At 38.1% G+C, this 11,135-nt stretch overlaps 1 protein-coding gene across 4 annotated transcripts in view; it reads left to right on the forward strand.

Moving 5' to 3' along the window:
* Positions 1–10,880, forward strand: part of kif20ba (kinesin family member 20Ba) — a 21,255-nt gene extending 10,375 nt beyond the window's left edge. For 2 of the 4 annotated variants that reach the window (XM_017037168.2, XM_017037167.2), the window contains exons 24-29: positions 1–39; positions 3,780–3,821; positions 7,803–7,877; positions 8,794–8,911; positions 9,757–9,908; positions 10,169–10,880. In XM_017037168.2, the coding sequence (XP_016892657.1) occupies positions 1–39; positions 3,780–3,821; positions 7,803–7,877; positions 8,794–8,911; positions 9,757–9,908; positions 10,169–10,249 (507 nt within the window). In that variant the 3' untranslated portion in view covers positions 10,250–10,880. The remainder of the gene's footprint in view (positions 40–3,779; positions 3,822–7,802; positions 7,878–8,793; positions 8,912–9,756; positions 9,909–10,168) is intronic. The other 2 variants (XM_025061094.1, XM_025061095.1) reach the window with 2 other exon arrangements.
* Positions 10,881–11,135: the final 255 nt, after the last annotated feature.

Genomic DNA, 11,135 nt, shown 5'->3' on the forward strand with positions numbered 1-11,135 from the left:
CGCTCTGCACGCAAGAGGAGGAGCGGCGAGATGGAAAAGGTAAGGACCAATCAGACTACAGAAATCACTAAGAAGGCACATAATCTGGAAAGAATGAGTCATCACAGATTTTAGTATTATGTGTTTAGTTCTTTCCACTGTTAAAGCAGCAGTGCAAGTCATGCAAGTCATAGTGTGTTTCTTCAAATGTACAAGGTTACCATGGTGGAAAAGCTGATTAAACCAATCAGCAACCAGATATTTATTTAGGGGCCATTAATGAGATGAATCAGACCTGGAGGTAACTCAATTACATTCAATAATGTCTGTATGTGCAGTTACCTACAGAAGTGTAGTGGAGTGTCAGGAATATATACTGTATGGTAAAGCTGCAGAGTCATCCATGACGCCTGTGAACGCTTCCTTTCTTGCTTTTTCTTTTTTTTTAAGCACTAATTTCTAAGTGGTCAAATTGTCAAACGTAGAAGCCTCGTCTGCTTGTATTTCTACTAATACACAGCAGTAAACTAATTATAGAGAGCTTAGTGTGGATTGTATTTAAACTCATGACTGAAGTAGCTAAATTCTGTTTTTCTGTGACTCTGCCAGCTTCAGTTTCAAAACTGCCTCAGGCAGATTCCAGCAACAGTACTGTGAGCTCTGACTCCTTGACAGTATCCCATCAAAACTTAAAACCCTTAAACTGTCCCTGTCCGCCTCCCTGCTGTGTGGGACCACAGTGGCAGCAGCATTTTGTTTGACACTTTATTAACGTAATTTCTTTTTTCTGTGTAATCCCCCGTGGCTGCGGGCTAGTTGGTAGCGCTGAGGCGTAAAAACACCTGATGTCAGGGATTTAATGTTACACGTGCTCAGTGTTTAAATTCCTTAACTGATGCAGAAGATGGTTCTTGTGAGTTGAACCAGAATAATGCTGGAATGAGGATGATACCAGAAAGAACAAATTGAAGGACACTTCAGGGAAGGTTGATTAGCATAGCAACCTTCAAGTGGTGACGTGATGAACGAGCTGCTGAACACGCATTAAATTTGAATGAAAGAAAGTTGACTTAAAACACTTAAAAAAACACCAAGTATCAGATTCCAATTCCTGTGGCTTTTGGAGTGTATTTTAAATTATCTGTCCCAGACAGAACACGGTAAGAATTCAGCAGAAGCTTTGGGCAAAATGTCTTTAAAATATAAAGAACTCTCCTTGCAGAAAATATTAGTATAAATTAAGAGTGAGGTTCATGAAGAAGTACTGTCATATTTTTTATAGTTTCTTAAATTTGATTTTGCTCTCATTTCTTTGATATTGAGAATTTCTGTAGTTAAAAAAACACACACATCAGGCACTTTCACAGGAACACACAAAAAAGTAATTGTTTTCTGGCAAAAATGTGTTGAAGGCTTTGCTAATTCTTACAGCTCTCACTAAGAGTGATGTTAGCACATTAGCACACAAATGTTCTGTCGGCACAGTGAGAGATTTGTGCAAAAGCATGTTGGTGACAAAAGCTCATTAACTGAATGGGTTCTGGCCTGGATTGTTTGTGTGGCCCAGATTCTGCTACAGTGTGAGATTTTACACTCGGAATGAAAAGCCGTGCCGTTCTGGGCACCAAACCCCAGAACTAATTCAACTAATGACTGTGGTTCTGCTGAGTGAGCTCAGCTTACCACCAGGCAACTGGAATAGAATCAAATAGGAGAGAGCCCCAGCAATAAAAAAAACAAAACAACAAACAATCAGCATCATAGGAAAGCAGTCTGATGTGATGTCAGAGATTTAGGTCACTCCAGTCAACCTGTCCTCAAATAAATGAGTCTGCAAGTAATGGTTATTTTCAACATGAAACAACCTGCTTTTAAAAAAAATTAATTTCTAAAACTCTCCTGAAGATATTGGTCTGTTTGCCCTTTATCTCTGAGTGACAACAACCTCATGAGTTTGTATTGTCTACAGTTTAAAACTCTGTTTCATTCTGTTAATGTGTCTCCTGGCAGTCGTATGTAGATGAATCTCCTTCAGGTCTAAAGTTCAGTACAAATGTTGGTTGATGTTTCTTCTCTGGTTCAGATGAAGGTGAAACCTCTTTAACTGCACTTCGGTTCCACTTTTTACTCGCCTTAAAACATGTTCAAAGGTTGAGGATTGGTTTAGATGATGAGTTCAAAACCACCGTCATGTAACGGTCGAACATAGCGATCAATGATGAAAGAAAAGGGAGAGAAAAAAACAAAATGGTTCTCTCTCTCTCCCTCTGAGTCAGAGGAAGGCGGAACGTTACACGGGCGCTCTTTTGTGCAATGGATTCTAAAGTGGAGAAAAAGGGACATTAGGACACGTTTTCTTTATAGAGGTGTTTTGTGCTTTTCTCTCTTGTTGCTCCCTTGATGCTGCTGCAGGAACCCAGTTTTCCTCTCAGTGATGAAAGACTCCGCCTGTCTCTAAATTCACAAACTAATCTTGCTGCTACTGTATATGAACTAAAATTTGTTGCACCCTCTTGGCATCATTTCAGTATTAATATGTATATGTCTGTGTGCATGTTAATGAATGATGTACTACCGTAAGGTTTATTGTTAGGCATAATAATAATATGTTAAATAAATAATATACATTTTAGTTGATTATTTATAATTTGAATTTATTAAACAAAAATTATTTTGATATTTTCTCAACCTCAACTAAAATAAATAGAGTGTAGTTGACTAAATTAAATAAGTTAACAATGATAGGGATATCTGTTGTCTTTAATATTTGTTTTTGTTGTGGCTGTTGTTGTTTCTTGTAATTTTTTTTTATACAAATCTCCACACCTGATCAGATAATATTTGGAGTGCAGCAGTGTGGAGCAGACTAGGTCCTGTGAAGGATGGACTATATACTGATGGTCTTTATTTTGGTTGTTGTTATTGCTGTGACCTACTTTCGCTCAGAAAAGTGAAGATTAAGTGACACGTAAACATGAGAAATACAGCAAAGGGAAAAGATGCTAACACACTAAGAAAAATAAACCCGTGTTTTCCTGACTTACAGGGAAGTCATAAGTAAACACTTGAATATTAATGTTGTTGACTTTTGCTTGATTTGGCGATCAACACATGATGGATAGCACTATGTATGCTGATCAGCAGGGGTCCGGTGTGTGCTTAAAGCACGACCAGCGGCCTGCTCTTCATCTGTAAATGTTAGAACCACAGGAAACTGGGGAACGGCCTCATTAGTGTCTTAACACGTGGGTGAAGTGGAGGACGAACACAGCTGTTTAATCTACACTGTGTTTACCACAACATTGAAGAAATGCAAGAGTGCAGCAGCAGAGAGCAATTCTAGGGGAACTGTGTGCTGCATGGCAAAGCAAGGACAATTAAAAATATTTTCCCCTCCCTCGGATATTAAAAAAACAACGTTCCACTGTGGGGTTGGTGATTGCATTGGTTTGTAGCAATTAAAGTGTTTACTAAATGACGGACCACTTGAGGTTTTGGCATTTGAAAAAAAGCCCAACTGCACACAACATCTGTCTTTATCCACATAAGGCCTGATATTTGTGTTTTAGTGATTTACTACTACAAGTATTACAAGTTTTGCATGAAATAAATAAATGTAACTTTAGGTAAACCACATATACTTAAAACTAATATTTTAAGTAACTATGTACAACACAAATTGCTGAAAGATAAGAAAAAAAAGTAGGTTTTCTTAGATATCACCAGGATGTTGCCAAGATAGCGTAAAGGCTGTTTAGTTTTAGTTTGTTTATTTTAACGCTTTATTTCTTTTCTTTAAGTCTCACATTTTTAGGAGGAGTAAACGACGAACAACGCCTGAGGTACATATATTTTTTAATTTAACATTTCGTATCATCATCTCAATAATTCCCATCACTTTTAGCACCGTCATTGTCCATTGTCCAACTTTGTGGCCTTAGTTGTAGCTGTTGTCCATGACATATCATTATGATTTACCAAAAGGAGGAGGAGAATTCAGGGATTTTGTGAGTGCATGTAAACAAACTCAATTTGTTGGAATAATAAGACACGCGCATCTCAACCAGCAGTTAATGACAGTAGGACAGATAGAGGTTTAACAATCTATTCCAATTGCCAATATTTACAGTCCGGTTTAACAACCTATTCCAATTGCCAATATTTACAGTCCGAAACATCCAAAGTACTTGCAGGAAAAAAAAGCGATTTCTAACTCTACTTTTAAAATGTACACTTGTATTTTTATATATTGAAGTGCTTTAAGGTAGATTTTCACAGCCATCTCATTTCCCATTGTAGCTTTCATATCTCCCATGGACGAAAATCTTTATGCTTTTTTCTAACATCATTGTATTTTTCTAACAGATAGATGTAGTATTCATCCAGTATTTGTACACATTTTCAGTTTTAATCTATGCCACTGAGTGACTAATGTTGGGTGTACAGCACAGCACCAGTGACAGTGAGCTGAAGTGTGTGAAACTCTCACACACTTAGAGACTTCATTAAGCAGGTCAACTCTTCCAGCAATGAGTTTTTACTCAGCTGGGAGCTGCAGAGCCTTTGGTCAGACATGTCAAGCCTTCACCCTGAGTTATTGGCTCACGTGCCCTCAAACAAGGAGTCAGATCCAAACAATTTGTGTGAGAGCTGACCTGGGGCTGAACCCCAGCCTCTTTGCCCCAGAGGGAGAACCCAGGGACAGAACGAGAGCTCTAAAACCTATTTCCCTTGGTCTTTGTGTCCATCACATGATCCAAGCTGAAGTGCAGTCAGGCTCCCGAAGAAACTAAACATCATAAACCTTAGGCTCATTCTGCCACAGGAAACTCCACTGAGAAAGTCAATGATTTTATCTCACAAGGAGGAATGAGCTGGTGGTCTACTGCTACCCAATGCAATCAGTTTATCTGTCACTGAGATAAATGTGAAAAAAGGATTTTAGTCACTGCAATTGAAGGAAACACTTTGGAACTCGGCGATGGAAGCAGAGACATGTTTCCTTCCAGGGTTGTCTTAACAGCATGATCAAATGTTTAGACAGTCATTCTTTCAATGACAAACATGGGCTGTTTTTTTTTTCACTATTACCAATCACTGTTATACTTATGCTTTGTCTTTTGAATCAACAATCATGTTTCCAGAATCTGAAGTCCCTTTTCTTTTGTTTTCATAAGTAATTGTTATCGTTAATAACAATTTTTTTTTTTCTTTTTACTTTTGTTTTACCACATCGGTGCGAAGCAGACAGCAGCATCATTAGAGAGTTAAATCTGCTCTGATGATTCTGACATCAGTCTGCAGCGACGCGGCACTCATCAGACTCAACATGTCATCATTTTACCATTCTGTCTAATTTCACTCTCTCATTCACACACCGACACACACACACACAAGTCTCTTCACCCATTTTTTGTTCAGTTTTCCTCCTTTTGCCATTCCACTGTTGACTTCCCTGATGATTTATTGACCGACACTGTGGCTTTTCTCTTTTTCTGTCTTTGCTGCTGTTTTTGAGAAAAATCTATCTCTGTGTCCTTAGCTGTTACATTTTGAAATTCGTTTTCTGCTTCGAGTGCTCTCACTCAAGTGAGTCACGATTGAGAGCATGTGACGAAAAACCCAGCATCGTCCGTTGTCAAGAAAACAGTGCTCCTGCTCTAAAGCCAGGCAGGAAGAACACAAAGTTGATTGTGTTTCAAGTCGATCACAGAGATCGAACACATTCTCAAATGGATCCAGTTTTATTTTGGTTTTGAAAAATGTCAACAGAAAAAAAAAATAGGGGTTATTGATTAATCACCAGGGGGCAATTGTGGTTGATGGAATGAAGTGTCTGGAGTAAAAGCCACATTTTACTGGATTCTCACTGGTACAATTTATTTGAAATGTATCTGTAATTCAAGGGCAAGTTCAGATTTGGTTACTTTTATTCTGGTTTATTCAAGTTTATTCTTTCATGTTTAAATCATGTTGCGTGCAGGATAAGTTCCAGTTGATGTTGAGGTCAAATACTGAAGTCATATTTATGATGCTGATGTTTAGTTTGTTCAAGCTTTCACTGGTTAAGTTTTATTTACTCTTTTTTTTCAGAGGAGGGGTCTAATGTTAAGTAAATGTCAAATTTAGATTTTTTTTTTTAATGAAAACTTAATGTTCTGTTGACCAAAGCTAAACAGGTTCAGGGTCACATTTAGTAAAGGTCAGCTCTTCAATTCATTGATTAAAGTTTATCAAATTCATTGACACCATCTTTTCTTTTGGCGATGGTGTGAAGAACTGTAATTTCCTTTAAAAGACAAGGATTAAGTTTTTTTGTTTTTTTTTTTCTTACAAACAGCTGGATTGTCACGACATCTTTGTCCTCTGCTGTCATTAAATCAATTCTTTGCCAGCCTGATGCTGCCCCCCCCCAGACACACACACAGTGTTTGTCTGGTATATTTTCCAGTTCCATTGTATAAAGTAACCTCATGTTGTTACTCCCCACATGAACACACAACACGAACAGCTCCACCACCCCCCCGCCCCCATCCTTTTCTCTGTCTAGCTGCTTTTTTGTTCTTCCTCTAGTTTTTCCTTTAAAAAAAAAAAAGTTTATTTAGTCACTGATGACTCTTCATGTTTCTGACCTTTTCCTCCTCTGCTTATCGAGGCGCAGTGCATCCACTGGCTGAGCTCATCTTTATCCACGGCTCCCCACTGAATCACACGCTTAACATGACCAAACAAAAGCTAGTGTCAAGGGATTTTAGTCAGACTGAAGCACATAATGTCTCTGAGGCCAATGGTTTCATAATCTATCTGCTTTAGTTTTAGAGACACATCGACAGAGAGAGATTCATCATTTATGCTTCAGAGCCGCTTGATTTAATGATTAACAGAAATGGGGTTTTTTTTGTTCACCGCTTTATCACAATTATTTTGAAAAAAAAAAAAGAGCGCCAATCAATTATGACCCAATGCAATCATCCTTTATTCTTAAAATATCATTAGCAAGTGAAATGGTCTTGTGTATTTCATGAACTGAATTTATTTTAAATAACAAAATACGAAATATTCACATTTCCTTACAGAAACACTGCACATCACCATTTATCTCATCTTCTATAATCTGGCCTGGTCTTTTTTTTTTTTTTTTTTACCTCATTCACTGTCAATATATTAGTCCCACAGATTCATACCCATCCCCAGTTATTTGCCATTTCTCACATTTAATCCAAAGGAAACACTGACCGTTAATACTGTAATCTGTGGCAGACTTATGTTGAACTGAATCTCCATCAAACCAATCTTTCTAGTTTCTAGTACCAGAGGTGCTTCACTTTTTTCTTTCCTACTAAAAGCATCTTTTTTTTAACAATGATTCTCATCATTAATCTGAAGAAACTGTGGCCTCTGCTGGTTAACTGCATCTCTGGACAGTTTCCCACTCCACTCCGATGCCGCCATTAACACTGACGTCAGCCTCCATCTGAAACACTGAAGACCCAACAACATAATGTGTTTGTGCAATGTGCGTTTTGACTGCAGGGCAGTTCAGAGTGTCGGCTTCAGTCTGACAGGAAAATAGGTCCCAAATAGAGCGATTTCTTCTTCTGCCTGAAAGACATCACTGCTGGTAAAACGGTCAAAGTCAAAATCCAATTGGTGACAACGATTAGCAGAAAAGGTTCTGAGTGTTTTTCACTTCACAGCGTTTGAGCAACAGCCGCAGTTAACGCTCATTATCAAACACTCGGTGATGGAACGGTTGTACACAGAGGCTGTGTTTTTCTATCAGTGTGTGTTTGTGACTGTATTTTGTGTGTGCTCGTGTGTAGGAGGAGGTGGAGGCACAGAACAGGAGGAACACCAAGACCAATTTGACGCCAAAGCTGACCCCACATCAAGAGGAGGTGATGAACATGCAACCAACACACACACACACGTACATCCCTACTTTGCATTAATTATTATAAAATATTCAGAGTGAACATCTGACCACCACAAATGCTGATTCATACAAGTGCATATCAGTAAACTGTAGTTTATAAAAGCTGTGCTTCCTCCTCATAGCTGCAAGCAATATAAGTTCCAAGAACTCTTCCACCGAGTTCCATCTCTGGTCCAGCTGAAAGACCTTACTCCAGAGCAGATACTGTTTTGCTGATCAGGTCTTGAGTGTTTGCTGTAAACGGTTAAATATACCATAGATCTGTCTTTTGTTTTTGAGGTGGAAATGCACCTGCTGTAGTCCTCGGTTCATTGATCCTGGTTGTACTGTAGTTCTCCAGTTTCTGGATTCTTCCAAGCACACGTCGTAGTTCATCTTATTTAATTACATGTTTCTAGTTCCTGTGATTTAGTTCTGGTGATGGGAATGCAAAATAGTTAACTAGCTTCTGGTTCTTTTACCCGTATTGCGATACCAGTCTCTAGTATTAGTTCCCGTGCAGTAAAAGCACATAGTTCTTGGTATTTTCTTTTGGTTTTTTTTTGATAATAATTCATCGTTTTTCATAGGAAACCATTCATTCTGAAACCATTCCTAATTTATGGTGCTCTTCCTGAATTAAAAAGGCACATAGTACTCGTGAACTTCATTCATAACTTTCTTTCTTTTTAATCTATATTTACTTAATAGTTTCTTGATTCTGTATAACTCCAAAACCTAAACAAACTTTGCTTCTTAGTTTGTTTGGGCTTTGTATTTGTCCACTGAGGACAACTGACATGGTCCAGTTATAAACAACATCACTGTTGTCTGTTACCGATACACGGAATGTTTGTAGTTCAGATCGTGCAGGTGTTTACTCTTGTCTTTGGTCCCAGGTCTCGTCCTCCTTGAGTCTCCATGGCTCCAGCAGCAGCATTCGCAGCAGGAAGGAAGGAACCCTGCTAAAGATCGGCGAATTCCTGCAGAGCTCACCCACGCTCTTCAGTTCTAAAGGTCAGTCGCTTGGTGAAAAAACTGATTTCATATCATTCATCCAACCGCAGGAGATTAATGATGACAATATTACTGTGGTCTTTAACAAGACAGAAATGGCAGTCAAGTAAATCTACAGACACAAACAGTAGAAAGTGTTCATGGTGGTTTTACCACAGACCTGTGTTTCTGCTGAGAGTCAACAAACTATCTTCAGTCTGAGTAAATCATTAGTTCTTTTCATGGGTTTGTAATTGACAGTCTTCAGTACTACAAACTCCAAATACACACTCGGGAGTTTTTCCAGGATTCATTCAACCTTCCTCCTGGAACGCCTCACCCCCCCATGAACCTAACCAATGCCTGATGAACATCTTTGATACAGAAAGATGAAGTGTGACATTGAGGGTCATTATTTAGGGTCGGAAACACACGAGAGTACGAGGTGTTTTTCGTCCTCAGAGACGTGAACTTTCACACTCATTAATTTACTCAGACTTTGATTGTCTCATCTGTCTCTGTCTCTCTCTTTCTCTTTCTTTCCCATCTGTGTCTCTCTCCTCCTTTTTTTCTCTTTTTTTTTGCTCTCTCTTCATCATTTCTAATTACTATGCACCTTCATTCTGAGTCCTGTATTAAATGGCTTATTTGACTTTTGTAACAATAAAGTCAATACAAAATACTATTTTAAAACCACTTACTCTTCCATAAGAAACACAGTAGAGAAAAACATTTTCCCCAAACAGCCAGGAGTTGTTGATCCATCACTGACATTCAGGTACTCGTGAGATTTCAGTTATGAACTTTCTTTTCTTAGTAACACAAAGTAACATTCTCATGTCCCGTTGAATGTTTTTTTTGTGCAGCTAAAAAGATGATGAGTCTGGTGAGCAGTCGCAACGAAACAGCGTCTGCGTCTTCTTCATCGTCATCGTCTATGAGTCTAAAAACTACGAAGAACAAACGCAAACTCTTCAGACCTGAGATCTCCTCACCCATGGACCTGCCATCACATAATGTGAGTTTGGTTTTATACACATTCTAACCCTTGTCAGGGCACAAGTCATTTTTTCTTCTAACCCACTCAGATAGTGTTTTCAAAATAAAAGCCCCTGGATTTTAGACTGTATCCTATTGCTTGTTATTTGGACATACACCAATAAACATTTCAAAACTTACATCATGCATGTTGTGCTCCAAAGATACAACAAAAGACCTTATGTTCATCTTCCTTTTTAGAGCCCTTATTTCTGTATTGTTTTTTTTCTTCTTTTCTAGATCATCAACATGGAGGCTGAGGAACGAGACAGTGACCATCAGATAATCAAACGGCGTCTTCGCTCCAGGATTGTCAAATAATTTCCCTTTTTGCATCTTAATGACTCCGTTATTCAAAAAGTTAAAACACAATTTTGTATTTTATATATATATATATATATATATATATATATATATACACACACATATACAGTATGTATGCTAAGAGTCAAGTAACAACACTGTCATATTGATATGACAGCATTTTATAATCACTACCACTCTGCTGCAGTCAGAGTACTGATCTGAGTTTATTCAGAAGGTAATCACCTCATAAATTCACCAATCATCTCTAATAAACTGTTAGTTAATGTTAAAGCTGTTACTAATGCACTACACATTTGGAACATTTATTTTTCTCTTCACTTTATAGATGAAAACACTTAACTTTTGTTTTGAAAGTGCAATTTATTTCCTGTTTCCATGTGCTGGAGTGACTGTTCCCAAGTGGTTTTCGTTGGACTGTTGGCCTTGGTTTTTGTTAACGGCTCCGCCCACAACACTCTTATTGCACTTTATATCTAATTAGTCTTCATAAATGTTAACAGGAACTGATGCTGCTGCAGCTCCGTGTTTGAAGCTGCTTGTTGGGAAAGGCTGCATTTTCCTGTTCACTGTTCTTTTTTTTAGGTTGCGTCACAGTTGACTATTAAAAAAAAAACAGGAAAATTAATTTCTCATTTTTTTTACATTTCTTTTATAGACTTTTTGTTGAAGAGGGGTTAAACTTGCATTGGTTTGTAATCTGTTTATTGAGAATATTAGTTTTGCAGGAATCAAACTGTATAAGTCGCGGAATCACTCGCAGAGTTTTAAAGCAGTAGCTGTTAATGCGTTGATGTGGGGAAATTTAACAATAGTCCTACCTACAAAAGGGGGCACTGTAGAAAAAGTTTGGGATCCACTGACTTAGAGAGACACTTCAGTG

The sequence above is a fragment of the Cynoglossus semilaevis genome, chromosome 12 (genome assembly GCF_000523025.1).
Source record: "Cynoglossus semilaevis isolate Cse_v1.0 chromosome 12, Cse_v1.0, whole genome shotgun sequence".
NCBI classification, from domain to species: Eukaryota; Metazoa; Chordata; class Actinopteri; order Pleuronectiformes; family Cynoglossidae; genus Cynoglossus; species Cynoglossus semilaevis.